General features: G+C 48.0%; 1 protein-coding gene across 2 annotated transcripts; it reads left to right on the top strand.

Annotated features, from left to right (window-relative positions):
• The first annotated feature begins 17,029 nt into the window (after positions 1-17,029).
• LOC120656758 (dehydrin COR410-like) lies at positions 17,030-18,579 on the top strand. 2 transcript variants are annotated; one of them, XM_039934942.1, is made up of 3 exons: positions 17,030-17,427; positions 17,559-17,738; positions 17,796-18,579. In XM_039934942.1, the coding sequence occupies exons 1-3, from the start codon at positions 17,152-17,154 to the stop codon at positions 18,177-18,179; spliced, it is 840 nt and encodes a 279-aa protein (XP_039790876.1). In that variant the 5' UTR covers positions 17,030-17,151; the 3' UTR covers positions 18,180-18,579. The 2 variants fall into 2 exon arrangements, with proteins under 2 accessions (XP_039790876.1, XP_039790875.1); XM_039934941.1 differs by having other exon boundaries at positions 17,559-18,579.
• The last annotated feature ends 1,238 nt before the right edge of the window (positions 18,580-19,817 follow it).

Raw genomic sequence — 19,817 nt, 5'->3', positions numbered from 1 at the left:
GCGGCGAGCGGCGCGGCCGCGTGGTGCGCGTTGGCGCACAAGCACGGGCGTGCAGCGCGTGGGGGAACAGGGCAAGGAGGTATGGCGCGGCGCGACGCTGCTCGGCGTCGAGCTCTGCCGTGGCTCGTCGGGCCGGCGCGAGCGGCTACGTGGCAAGGGGCATAGCGGCTCAGCGAGGCGGGGTGGCAAGGGGGGCGCACTGGTGAGGAAGGGGGGCCGACGTCGAGCTGCTCTGTAGCGCGGGAGGGTGCGGCAGAGAGGAGAGGGAGGAAGAGAAGAGAAGGAGGGAAAAAGGAAAAAAGAAAAGGGAAAAGGAAGACATAGACAAAAAGAGATCGCGCCGGCGGAATTCGCGGCGGCGACCGCGGCCAGATGTGCACACGCGCCAATCAGCGACACACAGCACGTTGCATGGAACGAGGGAAAGAAAGGGATGGGACGGCGAAAATTTTCGGGAAGGAATTCGAAGGATTAGGGCTCGGTCGGAAAAGGGGTTCAGGAATGATTTGAGCTCCACGATGAAAAGAAATTCTGAGAATTATTTTTAGCGCATGATTTATTTTGGTAAATTTTCAGGCTGTTACATCCTCGATATTCTTACAAGACCAATACCTCTGGCCAAAAGTCTCGTAATCACGAGATACGTTGGGAACACAACGCATTTGGCAATAGCAATAGAGCGGCTCTTCATCTTTCGACCTTACCTTGCAATTTGTAATACATCTATTTAGATCGTTAGGACGGCCTCCTAGATTGGCCTCCATTTCCCGACGCAAAGCTGCCCTAGATGATGAGCTCATATCTGTTTATTCGGGCTACCCTGAAAATATGTTGAAGGTAAATTGCACGTACTCTCATGTAGTAAAGACCATGATATGTTCGGATCATTAATACTAGACGACCTGTTTGTATTGCACCGAAACTCTTACCACTAGATGACCCCCCTGACATTACTACTTAAGCGAGACACTGCTACCGAAGCGAGGAGCAATACATCTTCTACTGGGGATATATATAGGCGGTCATGACACCGCGGTCTCGGAACAACGGGTACCGGTCATAGTGCTAGTGCACCCAGCCTAGTCGTGCTACTATCAGTGCACTGTCGTATCCCATCGATCATAGTCTCGCACGGGCCTAATAGTAGTACTGCCACTGCATCGTCCTACTCGTGATAATGGCACTGCACCGACACATCCCATCGCCAAGACCACTACACTGCCCTAGTCGTGGTACTGGCACGTCACGGACACATCCCATCGCCGAAAGCACTGCACCGGCCTACTCGTCATAATGGCACGTCACTGACACATCCCATCGTCACAATACAAACAGGTCACGGGACATGAGGGTAGCACGCATATCATATTATACCGTACGTAGCGCCTCCTTCATCAAATAGTAAAGCTCATTTCTCTTTGGGCTCACGCTCAATCCACTCCGAGAATGTCTTAATTGCCCTTCTCCTTTTGCGCCTGACATTCGGAGCGTCCAAGCCCACGTCTTCAAGTGAGACCTGGCAGTCCTCACCATGTCTGCATTTTGGTATACAATGGGCTTTGGTGTTTGAGTGCTGCTGGGAGTTCACAAACTTCGGAGTATTTATAGGCGCACAAAGGTCTGATACCCGGAGTGTGGAGTGTAAATGCACCTGAAAAGCCTACATGACAACACAGTGAAGAGGCTAGCTGACCTAACACTGAAAAGGCTAGATTCAATTCTCGAACTGACTACTCGATGCATCTCTGTGCATGTAGAGCATCTAAGTGCATGCAAACTCACAGCACTACATTGCTGTCGCTCGGTCGATCGCGCCTAGATGCCGCCTTCCCCACTACACGCCATAGACCTTCGTTGTAGAATGACAGGTCCGTCGTCCTCGCCAGAGAGACTGCTTTGAAGGTGAGCTGCTTCTTCCACGCGGTCAACCAGGGCAAAACAGGCCTCCAGGTCATCCTTCAACGATGCCGCCACCACACGCGGACCTACAGCCTCCCCGACGATAGGGAGGCAGAGGAGGTAGGCCACGTCCTGCAGCGTAGGAGCCATCTCCCCACACAGAAGGTGGAACGTGTGTGTCTCCGGCCTCCATCTGTCAACGAACGCCGTCAGGAGGGATCGGTCGAGCTGAATAGGCCCACCCTCGACAAGACGGCCCAGAGTTAGTAGACCGGACTCACGTGACCTGCAATAAACAAAATTTTCGAAACAAAGGAATACCGACGAATACATAAATAATAAACAATAATATTTCATTACATACCTGTCAACTCAATCGTGGTGTATAGAGATCGTCTCCTCGGGTGGACGAGGACGTAGCACCTCTAGGGCTCGGTGCTCAACTGCTGCAAAGTAAAACCTATGGCTCGAGTCGATAACTGGGTCTAGCAAGGAGTCCATCTCCATACCTGCATTCAAATATACATGAGAACACATAGGTACATATATGTTCCATACAAACTGGACGCGTAATATTTATACATTATAGATAGGTTCGATACAAACTCCACGCACGATTACTACATATTACAGATAGGTTCGACACAAACTCCACGCACGATATTTATACATTACAGATATGTTCCATACAAACTAGACGCACAATTACTATATATTACAGATATGTTTGATACAAACTCCACGCACGATTAGTATATAGGTACAAACTGCACACTGGTGGATCATGACACCGAGTGCCTTCCACGAGCAATTCTCGCCGATGGTCGTCTGAACGTAGGAGGTGCTCCATCTCTGGGATTTCCTGAAGGACCGACATCAGCAGCATCGTGAAGTGCATTCTGAGGACACTTCTTGTAGTTGTGACCCAATGCTCAACATTGGCTGCAACGCTTTTGTGCCTTGCTTGCTTCGGACTCGTCCATACCATTCCGAATACGACGTGTCTGACGGCGGCCTTTGCCTTTCTTAGTGGCTGGATCAGGAATGAACATCTTATTCTCATTATCCTGAATGAAAGGTCCCACTATTCCAATCCCGTATACCTCATATCCCCAGGTGGATACAACTGCTTCCCTGCTGAAGTAAGGTGAAACAAATACTCCTGGCTGCAACCCAGACTCTGCACATGCCGCAATGAGATGCGAGCATGGCAAATGCAATAACTTAGGCTTCATGCACGAGCAGAAGGCTTTGCAATCTACTGTAATCAAACTCTCATGTACCACCCTACCTCTACGGATACCACGACCAGTTCTATCCTTGCATAGAACCTCAAATCTATGCTCCATTGTACCTGTCGATATGACGCGGTGCAGTTTGGCCTTTTCAATTTTCTGTTGCATATATTGTGTCACTCTTGTGCAAAACTGAATTTGGGGGTTGCTGATGTTTATGCTTGCAGCCGTGTAACGCTCTCTGAAATACTTCATGCACCCATACATGATGAACTCAACAATTCCCACAAGAGAAAATGCACGACAAGAACGCATAACCATATTGAAACACTCTGCATGGTTCGTTGTCTGAATACCATACCGTATTCCGTTGGTATCACAAAGGAATGACCATTTCTCCTTAGGTGCACCTTGATTCCAGTGTGAAAATGGCTTCTCAATTGAATCCCTAGCCTCTGCAGCCTGACTCGTGCTTACACCTGATGTCCTTACCTTCACTAGCTCTGCAATCAACTGATCAAGCATCTGCCATAATGCATTGAATTTTCTCTATTGATTTTGGGTGCACAACCTCTTAAACATGTTCTTAAGATCCTTGTTCTTGAAGTGGTCATAGAAGTTTGACCCATATGCCTAATGCACCACCTGTTTTGGACATCGGGTCACAATGGAGGCGTTGTCGCAGTTCCACGTTGCAATTTCAGTATTGATTGCAGCAGACCTGCATGCCTATCACTAATAAGGCACACATCTGGACGTGCAGCAACAACATGAACCTTCACTCGTTCAAGGAACCAATACCAACTGTCTAAGTTCTCATTCTCAACAAATGCAAAATATGAGCGGAACTATTTGGTTGTTGCAATCTACCCCCAGTGCGGTGAGTATCTGACCTTTATACCTTCTAGTCAGAAATGTGCCATTAATGCAGATCACCGGAAGACAACACTGAAATGCCCTAACACAGGCACCTAGGTAAAAGAAGGCTCGTTGCAGAATGCTTTGCCCCCTAGTCACGGCTGGTACGAGGTATGTGTCATAAAAGCTTCCAGGATTTCTAGCAGCAACCTGGGATAACATACGAGGTAGGTTATCATATGATGCCTCGTATGTGCCGAACCGCATCTCGAACACCCTTTGTTTAGCCCGCCATGCCTTCAAATAACTAATGGTGTACTGGTAAGTCTGCTCAATGTGTTGAACAATCATTTTTGGCTCATAATTTAGGTTGTCCATAACCAACCCATATATTTGCTTTACAACGAAGTAGCATGATATATTGCGATGCGAGCATGGTTGGAAATAGCCCGCTATAGCTTCGCTATAGCCCGCTAATAGCTTTTTAGGAGATCTACCGCTACACTATACAATATTTGTTCGCTATATCTGCTAAAGGAGGTTTTATGAGATTTAGCCATGCTAAATGTCCGCTAAATAGGTTTTTGTGAGACTTAGCAGTGCTAAATGTCAATTGGGTACTGTTGGGTAGTTAAGAGACGTGTTAGACTCAAATTTTATGTGTTAGACCAACGATACTTATAATTTGTATGCGATTATTTATTATTTTATCATTCCGCTAAATAATTTAGCTTTTGCTATAGCCCGCTATAGCTTCGCTATAGCTATTCTATAGCTTTTAGAGAAGGTTACCGCTAAACTTCATAGCCCGCTATTTCCAACCTTGGATGCGAGGGAAGAACTTCTGACAGCAAACAAGTGTGCTCTGTCACAATGGAATATTTCCAGTTCGACTTCCATTTTCCCTTGAATGCATGTACTCGCCATGGACATCCATCATTCACACACTTCACCTCATATTTTTTACTGCCAGACTTTACGACTCTAAAATCTCGTTTCAATGATATTGCCCATAGTCTCACAGTATCTTTTACGGCTTCAATGTTTGGATATGTTGCACCTTGAACTACCTCATTCCCTATGTACTCCCACTCCTGATTTCGTACGTCTTCTGCGACATGATTGCGAAAACCATGCTCCTTCCACTCTGTTGGCAATGAGTACTGCTCGTCATCAGATGAGCCCTCATATTCTTCCATCTCTATTGCGGTTTGGTCTTCTGCCTCCATCTCGTCCACAATGCTATGTATCCTCTCTCTCCCTCATCAGCAAGGCTCTGTGGTCCGATATTTTGGTTCTCTATCTCTTCTGACTCATCTTGCTCAACATAGTTGGTCTCTCTTCGAATACTCGGAGTTGCTTGATCTGCACCATGTTGGATTTCATTTTGTGTCTTCTCCCGGATTTGAACAAGAATGGCCAGAGGCCACCCACGCTCTAGAGCTGCTTGCATGTACTTCTGCCAGTCATCAGCGCTGTGTATCATCATCAATTCCCATAAATCACTTTCTACCTCCCAATTAACAATAGACTGGACGGTCATCACATGTGTCAATGGATCAACACGGAACCCACGCTGCAGCCACTTACATATGGAACCAAAACTCCTTTCTAGAGGTTTATCTATGGCGCTAGATGTGCACTTAAAGGCAGAAATGTCTAATCCATTTGGCCCGTACAAAATATTGTAGTTACTATAAAATACTTGAAACTGCATCTTGCTCGACATATCTGTATATCACAGAATACTTATCGAGTTATACTCTTTACTTCACTACCTTATTCAATAATTCGTAAAAACTAAGTATGCATTTCAACTACAACATATAAGTATTCATAACTACGTGATGACACTCAAATTCTATACTGCATATGCGAAATTCTATTCTAAATCGTAATTAATTTATAAACACATCTCTAATAGTACTGCAATTGTAATAATAAACGCATAGTACTAATTTTCTAAACTAATTTACTACTACGTAACTAAAGTATCATTAAACTCCTACTTAAATGATTCTACTATAGCACTAATTAAATTAAATTACTCTACAATATCAATGGAAAAATACATAAGCTAAATGTACTAACATGCAGATCACAAGTGCGCAATCCGGCAGGGCTTCGCCGCTTCCCTTCTCCTCACCCCTCTCTTTTTTTCTGGATTTTTGGTGAATTTTTTGGATTCAAATGAGGAAGAAATGGGGGTAGAATGCTTATATAGGGGGGTAAGACCCGGTCGCCCGCGGGGGGAGGGGGCGACAGGCCCCCCTGTCGCGCCTGTGGATGGCCCCCGGTCGCCTGAGGGGGGTGACAGGCCGCCCAGCCCCCCTTCACCCGCGCGCCCCCGGCCAGGGACCTTGTTGCAAATTTGAAGAAAAAATTACATTTAGGGCCTGCCGCCTCCCATAGGGCGACCGGGGTATATTTTTGAAATTTTTTAAAAACGAACATATATTTTTGAAATTTTAATTATTTTTTTAATATAAAAAAGAAAAAATCGCTGAGAACTGACAACTCTTTTTTCTATGCGCGGACGGGCCAATGGCCCAGTGGCAAGCTCCCGGAGGAGGCAGCCAGCGGGGGTTCGACCCCCCGCACCGCATCTGGCCGGGATTTTTCTGGATTTGACTATAATGGGATGACGTACCTAGGTTGAGGCATTAAAAAAAACTCTTTTTTCTATGTCCTGTTCCGCTCGACGGCTCTAGTCTGCATGAGATATGTGCATTGTTTTTAAAGTCCAAAACAAAGAGTATCCATGCCATTATGAATTGTTTCGTTTGAAACAAATTATGGAAGTGTACATCATGTTGATATTTTACGGAATCTAGACCGTGCCATTGTGTACATCTTTAACCCATTTTCAGACTATGGTAGCTATCTCCAGTTCCAGTATAGAGACATCTATTATTTTATTATTTGGCCAACAAACGAAGCCTCCACGTTCGCTTTCAAGGCCTAAAAATTCACACGTTAATCGGGAAAAAATAAAAAAATTACACACCACTGTCATTATTATAAAAATTAGCCTAAAATACCCCTGTGCCTAATTATAAATCACCCACCAATGCCATTATATAAAATTTAATATAAGATATCATTTAACTATGTATCAGTTACAAAAATATACTATTAATAAAAATCAAAGCTAACAATAATCAATCAAAATAAAATAAAAATAAGAATAATTATATGCGTAATATTATTAAAGCTCAACAAATCAAATTGTTATTATAAGTATATCATATTTGAATTTTTGGGTCATGTATGGGAAAAAATAGTATAATTTTTAAGTAAAGATACAACGCATGTAAATTTTTGAATTTTCAACGCCTAATTACCAGTATGCTTGTCTAGCACTGTGCATGCCCTGAGCGCGACATCGCGACGCCTGCTCCGAGCACGCACCTCGGTTCCCATGCTCCGATCGATCGGCATGATTTCGGCAGCATGGGGCAGCCTTGGAGCTCTGGCCTTGCCGACGACGGGGCACTCATCCCCGGCGGTCCGCCCTGCCGCGATCAGCGCGGAGGGGATCTCACGACTTCACGAGTGTTTGTCGCGCTGGTGCCCGCCGAGATCGTGGCGCGCTTGCCGGCTGCTCCTCCTCCCGGAGCTCCCTCGGTGGCCGAACTGACCTGGCGCGCCGTGCTCGAACATGAACTTGCATTGGTTCTGAAGGAAGCACCAGCACGCCAAACATGGAGAATCAGAGCAGTGGTGCTAAACGTTACAGTTACCAGTATAGTACTAGTACTTTTTTTTGCGAGAATAGTATAGTACTACCTCCCGCACCAGAAAAAGAAGTTCAGAATTACTACTACGCAGTAGTACCTGGAATGCTGATGCACCATGCACGGCTGCGTGCAATCTCTGCGTAGGGAAACGGGTAGGCTACGCTAGCATCACTACCGCATATACCCAAGATACTTGCGAGTAGAAGATCATAGATCGTTACCACTAGACGCGCAGCGCAGCGGAAGAAGTCGCGCGTCGATGTAGAGGAAGTAGTCGATCACGTCCCACAAACCGAGCTCCTCGTACTTGATCCCAGCAGCCGATCAGCGCAGCAGTCGCAGCAGCGCCTCCACGGAGTCCACACGTACGGGGATGAAATGCCGGGCGTCGGTGTGCTAGCACCGCACGCACGGCATGGGCGGCGGCCGAGAGAGAGGGAGGGGCGGCGGCTAGGAGGTGGCGCGGCTCACCGGGGGTATCGCCCCCCTAGCCCCTCCCTCGTATATATAGAGCGTACTAATGGGCTTCTATCTCATAGGCCCATTAGTAACCCTAATTCCTCTTGGATCAATATCCTCTTGGGCATTTAAACCGTATTGTGATGATGGGCTCTTGGGCATATCACCAACAATCTCCCACTTGCACTAGAGACAATCATACAGGCAAGTTTTTCAACATTCCAAACCCCTTAAGTGTGTGACCCGTTAGGTTCATGTGTAGGTGGTCGTGATCGGAAATCATTTCCGAATCACAAGTCAATAGCGGCACCTAGCAGGGCATAGTGACTCACAAATACACATAAAGATCATATCGGACGAACCTTAGATATACTCATACACCGATCCCTTTGCCACACGATACCAGTCAAGCTCAAAGCGAGATGCGTGCCACCTTTGTGATAGCTCGACCATTCTCTCGATCTAATAGTGGATTCTATTCATAACTAACCTTTAGTCATCATGATTAACTCTTTAATCACTTTGGCATGGCCATGCACTTTCAAATCCAACTATCTCGAGGGGCCCAGAGATATCTCTCCCGTTATCTAGGAGGGGCAAATTCCATCTTGATCCGCTCACATCCCATTCCATGTTTCATGACACACCTGTAAGCTACTTTTGTAACTACCCAGTCACGGAGTAGCGTTTAGTAGCCCCAAGATGCACCACTACATACAGTGAGAAACAATGGCGATCTCAGGTCTAAGGATCCAGTAGGTATAACACTCAAGAACAACTGATGGCACATACAAAATAACAATCCCAACATTGTCTTGGAGTGGGTCAATCCAACACCATGTTCACCAACATGTGTCCACATCATTAATCCGATATCTACATATCCATGATCCGTGAAACATGATCATCAATTAATGCATGTGCTAGTCTCAACGTCGTTGTTGTCCCACACAACGACATAAACTAGGGATAATTTAGAATCATATCATTGTCAACAAAGAGTTTCACGAACAAGTCACATACTTGATAATCAATGTAAAAAATAATCATCCATGGAACAAATAACAATTATTTATCATTACATAAACATACTCATGACACATAATCTCCCACGCACATTAGAATCACTGATGTAAGTATCTAATACAAATAGATCTCATGTGCGCCTCATGCTTTGGTTGTGGGAGAGGCTTTGTCAACGGATCAGCAACGTTTGAATCCGTGTGCACCTTGCAAACCTTCACATCACCTCTCTCAACAAAGTTACGGATGAGGTGATACTTCCGCAGTATATGTCTGGACTTCTTAGTTGTTCTAGGCTCCTTTACTAATGCAACGGCACCACTATTATCACAATAGAGGTCCATTGGACTGGACGCACTAGGAACAACACCCAAGTCAGAAACAAACTTTCTGATCCAAACAGCTTCTTTTGCAACTTCGGAAGCTGAAATATACTCGGCCTCTGTCGTCGAATCAGCCACCGTATCTTGCTTGGGACTCTTCCAGCTCACTGCCCCACCATTGAGGCAGAAAACAAAACCGGATTGCGATTTGGAGTCATCTTTGTCTGTTTGAAAACTAGCATCGGTGTAACCCTTTACAAGGAGCTCATCTTCGCCTCCAAATATTAGAAATATATCCTTAGTTCTTCTTAAGTACTTCAGGATACTCTTTACAATTGTCTAGTGAGCTTCACCAAAATCTGACTGATACCTGCTCGTAACACTTAGAGCAAAGGAAACATCTGGGCGCGTACAAAGCATAGCATACATGATCGACCCTATGGCTGAAGCATAAGGAATCGTACTCATCCTCTTTTGCTCATCAGGTGTCGTAGCACACTGACTCTTGCTTAGAGCAATGCCATGTGACATTGGTAAGAAACCTTTCTAGGAATCTTGAATATTGAACCGATTCAATATCTTGTCAATGTACGTGTCTTGACTTAATCCAATTAGCCTTTTTGATCTATCTCTATAGATCCTAATACCCAGAATATAAGCCGCCTCTCCTAAATCCTTCATCGAAAAACTCTTTTTCAATGAGGTTTTAACGGCTTCAAGCATTGGAATATCATTTCCGATCAGTAATATGTCAACCACATATAGGACCAGAAACACAAGTGCGCTCCCACTAGCATTTTTGTAAACACAAGGCTCATCTTCATTCTTGATGAAGCCAAACCCTTTGACTACTTCATCAAAACGAATATTCCAACTCCGAGATGCTTGCTTCAATCCATAGATGGACCTCTGAAGCTTACATATTTTCCCAGCATTTTTAGGATCGACAAAACCTTCAGGCTGTGTCATATACACATCCTCACTTAGATGTCCATTAAGGAAAGCGGTTTTGACATCCATTTGCCATATCTCATAGTCATAATATGCGGCAATTGTTAGGAGAATCCGAACAGACTTTAGCATTGCGACGGGTGAAAAGGTTTCCTCATAGTCAACACCTTGAATTTGTCGGAAACCTTTCGCCACCAATCGTGCCTTATAGATGTGAACATTTCCATCCATGTCTAATTTTTTCTTAAAAATCCACTTACAGTCGACAGGTCTCACACTGTCAATTTGATCGACCAAATTCCAAACTTGATTATCATGCATGGATTTTAACTCGGATTCCATGGCTTCAAGCCATTTGTCGGAGTCGGGTCCCATCATTGCTTCTTTGTAGGTCAAGGGCTCATCATTTTCCATCAATAATACGTGACGCTCCTCCGTAATAAGGAGGTTGAGCTTGTCAGTAGCGCGACGTGCCCTTATAGACTTTCGTGGGGCTGGTGCCTCAACTACGGGTTGTGCAACATCTTGCACATCCCGTGGATCTTCAGTGGGTGCTGAAACAGTTTTTGGTGTTTCCTGAATTTCTTCAAGTTGCACTTTGCTCCCACTAAATCCTTTTGAGAGAAACTCCTTTTCTAAGAAAACACCATTGCGAACGACAAACACTTTGCCTTCCGCCTTATTGTAAAAATAATATCCTTTGGTTTCCCTAGGATACCCCACAAAGAAGCATTTGTCTGACTTTGGAGTGAGCTTATCTGACATCAAACGTTTGACATAAGCGTCACATCCCCAAACTTTGAGAAAAGACAATCCGGGACGCTTCCCAGTCCATATCTCATATGGTGTCTTCTCAACAGACTTACTTGTAACCCTATTCAGTGTGAACGCAGCAGTTTCAACAGCGTAACCCCAAAATGACAATAGAAGATCAGCTTGGCTCATCATAGACCTAACCATGTCCAACAAGGTTCGGTTCCTCCGTTCGGATACCCCATTCCATTGAGGTGTTCCGGGCGGAGTTAGCTGCGGAATAATTCCACATTGCTTCAAATGATCACCAAATTCAAGGCTCAAATATTCTCCTCCACGATCAGATCGCAGAAATTTAATTGTCTTGACTAATTGATTTTGTACTTCATTCTGAAATTCTTTGAACTTTTCAAACGATTCAGACCTGTGCCTCATTAAGTAGATATAGCCATATCTACTAAAGTCATCAGTGAAAGTAATGAAGTACTGAAAACCACCTCTAGCTATTGAGCTCATTGGTCCACATACATCGGTATGTACAAGTCCCAATAAGTCACTCGCCCTCTCACTATGACCAGTGAAAGGCGCTTTGGTCATCTTTCCAAGCAAACAAGACTCACATGTGTCAAATGATTTAAAATCAAATGAGCTTAACAATCCATCTTTATGGAGTTGTTCAATGCGCTTCTCATTTATATGACCTAAGCGACAATGCCAAATAAAAGTAGGATTCAAATCATTTGGTCTAAGCCTCTTAGTATTAATGTTACAGACAGATTTATCCTCAAGATCAAGAACGTATAATCCATTCACCAATGGACAATGAGCATAAAAAATACCATTGCAAAAAATAGAACAACGTTTGTTCTCTATTACAATCTTAAAATCATCAACTTCTTCCAAACATGAAGAAGAAATAATGTTCTTGCTCAAAGCAGGAATGCAATAACAATTATTTAATTCCAAAACTAATCCAGAGGGTAGAGACAAGTGGTATGTGCCGACCGCCAACACCGCAACTTTTGCGCCATTGCCGACACGAACGTCCAACTCGCCTCTTGCAAATCTTCTAGTCTCACTTAGACCCTGCAACGATTTGCAAGTGTGAATCATCGATCCAGTATCAAATACCCATGATTCACTAGAAGATAATGCAATATTTATTTCTATAACATTTATACCCGAAGTGGAAGTCTCACTTCCCTTCTTCTTCTTCTTTTCTTCCAAGTACTTCTTGCAGTTCCTAGACCAATGTCCCATTTCATGACAGTAGAAGCATTCATCTTCAGAAGTAGGGCCAGATTTGGCCTTAGGTGCTGGCTTTAGCTTAGAGCCCGAGCACTCACCACCGGAACTCTTTTCCTTGCCTTTACCTTTGGGATTAGGAGGCGTCCAACGCTTCCTCTTTTTGTTCCCCTTCTGAATCATCATCACATGATTGGGATTCTTCTTAATGCTCTCCTCTGCTGTCTTTAGCATCCCATGCAACTCACTCAATATTTTATCCAAGCCATTCATCTGAAAGTTCATGATAAAAGGCTCATAGCTCGCCGGGAGCGACTGGAGAATAACATCAGTAGCCAAGTCTTGGTGAAGTTCAGAACCAAGTCTCTCCAAAGTCTCAATGTAACCAATCATTTTGATCACATGAGGACTGACTGGGCTACCTTCTTGCAGCTTGCACGCAAACAAGGACTTTGAGATATTGAACCTCTCAGTCCTGGCTTGGTTCTGAAACATCCCACGCAGCCCCTCGATCATGGTATGAGCATCTGCATGCTCATACTGCTTCTGCAGATTAGGAGACATGGTGGCGAGCATCAGATAGCTAACATCAAGTGAGTCATTGCAGTGCTTCTCATAAGCTCTACGATCAGCAGCAGTTGCATTGTCAGGGAGATCATCAGGATATGGCTGCTCAAGAACATACTCCTTTTTCTCTTGCCTGAGAACAATTCTCAGGTTGCGGTACCAATCAATAAAGTTTGTTCCATTCAACTTTTCTTTCTCAAGAACAGAATGCAAATTGAAAGCGGAATTGTTACTGGCAGACATGATCTACAACATTAAAGTAAAGCAAGATTTCAGCACTAAGTTTATGTAAAAGACTTTCATTAACTGATTTAACAAAAGACAACCTACTATATCAAAGTCATCTTCCCTCTAATGACATATAGTGGTTCAAGATCCATAATCACTAAAATCCTAGTAAGCTTTAGCATCACGGCTAGAAAAGTAGTGATACATGTAAGCAACAAATTACTAATCACATCTCTATGCGACTCTTGTTTGTTGGGTGGCATCCAATGCCCCGGCCCCAACCCTATGCCTTAAAGCCCAAAACTGTTTTGATAGCTTTGTTGAGTAAACCAATACTATGCTTGTGGATGTCCGACATCCACCCTATACAAAAGTGATAGCTGAGGGTACTCTACTTTGGTAAACCTACCACACAACGATCAAAATTTATAGGTGCAGCTATTGGTAAAAGGCATCAAAAACTCAACTTTTTCTGAGGGAAGCTATTCTATCATGATTAAAGCATCCACCATATGTAAAAGCATGAAAGATTAGTATGACAGGAAAATAAACATCACAGGCATATAATCATATTATATTGTGAATAGTATGGCCTCTTGCATCACAATGGACTCCATCGCCATGGCTCCAAGGTGACCTCCATTGCCATCCGTCATGTCTTGTGGTGATCATCATCGCCATCACGATTGAAGCCTTCATGAAAAGATACTAAGCTACTATATCTAATAGCTAGTGAAATAATTACATGAGGATTCAAACATCACAAGTCGACACGCAGGTCGTTATACAATAATGGTGCTAACCTCAACCCGGTTGTGTTAACTTGCGACACGCAGGCCGCACAAATCATCACATACATCATCACATGACATTGAGGCCATACCATTCACATCACACCCTGCAAAAACAAGTTATGCGTACGACGTGTTCTACCAAAGTAGCGCTTAGGAAGCCGCTACAGCGAGAAAGCAACGGCGGTCCACCTCACGGAATTACACAGATCGCATCTATGGAATCCCTATGAAAATCTCATCAGAGTGATCGCATCACCTCAAATCCGAGCCATTCATAATGCCTCAATTTTCACTAGGTCAATCACATTGACCGTGCAAACTTTGCACTTGAGAAGACTGCATCTACACATGACCTCGATCTGTTTGTCCAATCTGCTGACTTATGCACACAGTTAGTCCCGATGGTGATTCCAGCCGGTAGGGACATGTCGTATGCATAACAGAGAAAGAACACAAACTAATCTTTTGTCACATGCCGCGCAATCAACTCGCTCCAGTTTTAACCCCTTATGACCAATTGATCTAATCAAACCGTGCAAAAGTAATAGATCCAATCTACTACAACAACATATCACCTATATGCAAATGATCCAGACCAAAAACTACGCAAGATGGCTCTGGTACCACTGTAGGTAAACGGGTAGGCTACGCTAGCATCACTACCGCATATACCCAAGATACTTGCGAGTAGAAGATCATAGATCGTTACCACTAGACGCGCAGCGCAGCGGAAGAAGTCGCGCGTCGATGTAGAGGAAGTAGTCGATCACGTCCCACGAACCGAGCTCCTCGTACTTGATCCCAGCAGCCGATCAGCGCAGCAGTCGCAGCAGCGCCTCCACGGAGTCCACACGTACGGGGATGAAACGCCGGGCGTCGGTGTGCTAGCACCGCACGCACGGCATGGGCGGCGGCCGAGAGAGAGGGAGGGGCGGCGGCTAGGAGGTGGCGCGGCTCACCGGGGGTATCGCCCCCTAGCCCCTCCCTCGTATATATAGAGCGTACTAATGAGCTTCTATCTCATAGACCCATTAGTAACCCTAATCCCTCTTGGATCAATATCTTCTTGGATCTTTAAATCATATTGTGATGATGGGCCCTTGAGCATATCACCAACACTCTGTTCATCTAGGACTCTGCATGAGCGGATCCGCTGCACCACCAATAATCGACGGCTCTGAAGCCACGTGATTATGTGATGCCGACGAGCTTGCTGCCTGACTCGCGCTTGTTTTTTTCCTCCTCCCTGAATCAAGTCTGCGTGTACCTAACAACGCAGCGAATCCGCGATCAGGACGTCGGCAAGCAGGACGCCACCGTTCCCGTGCGCGCGTCCGTGCCGCCGGGAAGCGAGCCGAAAAATATCCTGGCGCCAAGGGGGCGCCGCCCGAACTAGAGAAGTACAGGCACCGGCATGTGGCGGTGGGAATCAATCGAGTGAGGCGAGGCGCGGCCTCGGCGTGGCGCTGCGCTGAATCGATTCCTGGAGCCCGTGTCTGCTCGGCGGTACGACGCCGGCGCAAAAGCCGGGGGCCTTGCCTCCCAAGGCGGGGATCCAATGCCTTGAGCCCTTGACTAGTTTATCCGGCGCGGCCTCTCTCGGCTCCAATCAAATGATTAAGATTAATCCCCCGGTGAAACGATCCTAGGTTCACCGAATCACCGATGCATCACAGCTGTCAAGCACGGTAAACATTTGAAAAGTGCTCGACCAAGACCAGGAACCGCCGAACCAGAGCGTCGGCCCGGTCCTGTTCGCGTCCTGTTCCCGCGGCGCCAAACTTTCTTTCCCGTCTGCGACGATCGGACGGTTTCGGCATCTACGTTAGCATCGAAAGTCAGTCATCGATGCGAGCTGGAAGCGTACACCGGCGTGGCCCATGCGTGCCCAAAGAGATCCGCAGGGGTGGGGTGGAGGGCGGCGGAAAGAGATCAAAAGGCCGACACGCCACCGACATTTTCCGCCCACGAAAGCTCGCTCATCAAAGCGAAAGGGAGGAGCCAGGAAAATGGAGGGTCCCGGGCGGCGTCCGGGCGTTTGCAAGTCCAGGATAGCTTACGCCGGCCGGGCTAAATCCACTCACGACTTGGCGAGCCCCCACCGGCCACCGGCTACTGTTGGCTGGGTTCTTCTGCCGACGGATCGTTGGAGCTCCACGCGTCCGGCCCCGCATGTCAACGTCGAAGCCTCCGGAGTCCTCTCGTCGTCCGAGTCACGCACCCCCCGTGCAATCACACTCGTGGCCGTGGCCGACTGGCCGTGGCCGTGGCCGCGCCGCCCAATGGCAACTTGCCGCGCGCTCGCGAACTTCAATCGGACAACGCAAAGCTGGAACTGCGAACACGACTTCAGGGTTCTGGTCTGAAACTGATGGTCTGATGCTAACGTCTGGGTGGCCCCGATTGAAGCCTGACGAATCCAAAGCCAACAAAAACGCTCAGTTTTTTATACTGAACTTTAAATGAAAATTAAGAAACCGATCGGCGGACGACAAGCGTCGCGTGGGCAGCGGAGCAGGTGGATAACGCCAGGGCGGGGCGTGGAAGTGGAGCAGGGCAGCAGCAGCGCGCCACGCCGACCGACCCGCACGGCGCGAGCCGCCCACGGTTCCTCCGACGACAACCCCGCGCGCGTCACCAGGCCCGCCCACATGGCGCCGGCCTCTCCCGACGCGCCGCCCACCGCGCCCCGAGGAGCCGCCACGTCGGAGCCGGGACACGCATCGCGCCGCCACTGGCCTCCCGGGCCCCGCCCGCGCCACGATGCCGCCGTCCGTCGGGCGTCGGCTCGCCGGCCTCCGCTCCGATCCGTCTGCCTCGCGTCGCGTAGCCACCGCGTACGCACCGTACCTTCTCGGTCGTCGTCGCATCGGCGCAGCTGGAACGTTACCATTGCGCGACACCTTTCGGCCGCCTAGCTCGGCTCGGGAGCCCCTCTATATAAGGACGCCCCCGGCCTCGCCGCTCTCTCCATCCGAAAGCCAAAGCGAGTCTCACCAGTCAAAGAGCGAGTTCTAGTAGCTTTGCTGATCTGTTCTGCTGTTTTTAGTTTGGAAAGCCTTTAGTTCCGGCGATCATGGAGGACGAGAGGAACACCCAGCACCACCAGGTCGGCGAGGCCCAGGAGAAGGCCGCCGATCAGGTGGAGGTGAAGGACAGGGGCCTCCTGGACACTCTTCTCGGCAGGAAGAAGCCCGAGGAACACCAGGAGGAGGAGCTGGTGACCGGCATGGAGAAGGTCACGGTGGCCGAGCCTCAGAAGCACGGCGAGCACAAGGAGGAGCACGAGACCGGGGAGAAGAAGGAGAGCCTCCTCGCCAAGTTGCACCGCACCAGCTCCAGCTCCAGCTCGGTGAGTTCATAGACACATGATCCCCCCATCGCTCCTTACTAATGATTTCGGATCAGTGCTTAGCTTTTTATAGTATCGACACGATTGCTTTTGTGTGTACTGATTCTTACTGCGATCGTGTGCCCGTGCAGTCGAGCGACGAGGAAGAGGAGGTGATCGACGAGAACGGAGAGATTGTCAAGAGGAAGAAGAAGGGCCTCAAGGAGAAGATCAAGGAGAAGCTACCCGGCCACAAGGACCACGCCGAGGGCGACCACCACACGGCCGTGCCGGCCCCGGCGCCCGCGCCCGTGGGAACGCACGCTTACAAGGAGGAGGAGCACAAGCCGTACGGGGGCCCGGCGCCCGTGGGGACGCACGCTTACAAGGAGGACGAGCACAAGCCGTACGTGCCGGCCCCGGCTCCCCCGCCCGCGGTGGAGACGCACGTCCACCACCACGACCACGCCGTCGTCGTCCAGAAGGTCGAGGACGACTCCCCACCGGCGCCGGAGGAGGAGAAGAAGGGCCTCCTTGACAAGATCAAGGAGAAGCTCCCCGGCGGCCACAAGAAGCCGGAGGACGCCGCCGCCGCCGCGCCCGCTGTCCACGCGCCAGCGCCGGCGCCGCACGCAGAGGACGTGAGCAGCCCGGACGGCAAGGAGAAGAAGGGCCTGCTGGGCAAGATCATGGACAAGATACCCGGCTACAAGGGCTCCGGCGAGGAGGACCACAAGGCCGCCGCCGGCGAGCACAAGACCAGCTCTTCTTAAGATGGCCCGCGCGTCGTGACCTTGATCGGAAGCGTTTGTTTGCCGTGCGTTTGGTTCTGCTTTGCTTTATTAAGTTTGTTTCAAGATGGGATTGCGCGGTCAAGGTCCGGTGTGTTGAGGCCCGGCCAGTACTGGTAGCGAGAGTATTGCTGGCTTGCTGCTTGTGTTCGCTCTAGTTCGGGCTTTAGTTTGGTTCCGAGTCGGGGACTGGAAGTTGTTGGGTTTGTTGAATTATTATCAGCAGTTGCGTCGGTATTGTAATTGTAATTCGGCTGGGCTACCTGGGGATTATGCCTTAACATTTATATCTTTGGTTTCTGCCTAGCATATATATTGTTGTCCCATTGTGATCTTTATGTATTATATCTAGAAACATGATGCCTAGTTACCCCATTATCTTATTTCAGTCTAGCTCATGCGTTGGCATGCTCACTATAATTGCAGCAGTGCAACCTTTTACCCCATTATCTTATTTCACTTGAAACTGTGCTATGGGCTTATTTATGGGCCCTATTTTGTTATGGGCCTTGCAACGGGCTATACATACCCTGTGTTGATGTACACCTGGGAGCAAAGCCCACACAGACGAAGCTAAAGCAACGCTGCGGGCCTGTTGGTCAAGAAGGTCACACCGCTCCTTGGCCTGTCGCACGCGCGCATCGAACCAGCAAGGTTGGTCCGGGCGTGCAAGACGCAAGTGGTTGGCTCGTTGCACGCCGACGCGCACGGTACAGCAAACCGTACATGTGCTCAGCACGCGCTCCCGCGTGCACGGGAAAAAACCAAGCGACGAATGGCGGGTCTGGCGGCCCATTCCTGATGCCAGATCACACGGCGCCGAGCCCCTTCCCGGCGTGCCCATCGTCGCCGCCGGAACGGGTTCAGCCTAGCCTTTGCTAGGCCGCGCCCACAACTCGGCGGTGCTCCGCCCAACTCACCGTAGCCAATCCGCGCCGTTGCTTCACCGGAATGGGCACGATCTGGCAGGCTAGCTTGCGATGCATCCTCAGCAGGTGAGGGGGCATTGGCGGCAAACTTTTTTTTTTCATTTTTACGCGTGCGAGTGTGTGTGAGACGCTGACACTCACCCAGTCAGAAAAGCCAGGAAGTGATGATGAGCTAAGATGGAATCTCCATCGATCGACCTGTACCGGAATGATTACAGCTGGAACGTGCGCTGGTGTTCAGTTCTTGCGGTGCGTGTTCGACGGCCGGATCGCCTTGGACGGTACACGTGGAAAAAGGGGTGGTAGGGGAAAGATGGCCCCGTAGGCTAATGCACACTTGCGGTAGGATACAATCATGCGTCCCGGTGAGTGGAGAAAAAAAAAGGGGTGATAGAATAAGGTAGAACGAAAAGGCCTTGCTGGTTTTCTCGACGCTCGTGGTGCCAGCTGAGCTTCAACGTCCATCGAGAATAATAGAGGTATAAATTGGTGATTTTCAGGTGAACCTTCAAACCTCTTCATTTGCGTATAAGGGCCACCAATTTGCACCCTTAGAAAATAAACCGAGTTTCAACATCAACACCCCACGCACAACGCGGCATATCTCGATGGCTTCCCTTTTTTTAGGCCCCTTTTGAAACAAAGGAAAATTATAGAAATTTTTATTCCAATCCTATACGAAATTTGCCTA

Source organism: Panicum virgatum, chromosome 1N (genome assembly GCF_016808335.1).
Source record: "Panicum virgatum strain AP13 chromosome 1N, P.virgatum_v5, whole genome shotgun sequence".
NCBI lineage: Eukaryota > Viridiplantae > Streptophyta > Magnoliopsida > Poales > Poaceae > Panicum > Panicum virgatum.
Note: the sequence above shows the minus strand (reverse complement) of the source record. Positions and strands in the feature narration are given on the sequence as shown.

Excerpts from the sequence above, each read along its gene's own strand:
- LOC120656758 (XM_039934941.1), top strand. The coding sequence starts at position 17,152 with ATGGAGGACGAGAGGAACACCCAGCACCACCAGGTCGGCGAGGCCCAG. Across the intron at positions 17,428-17,558 it reads CCAGCTCCAGCTCCAGCTCG|TCGAGCGACGAGGAAGAGGA; the intron begins GTGAGTTCATAG and ends GTGCCCGTGCAG.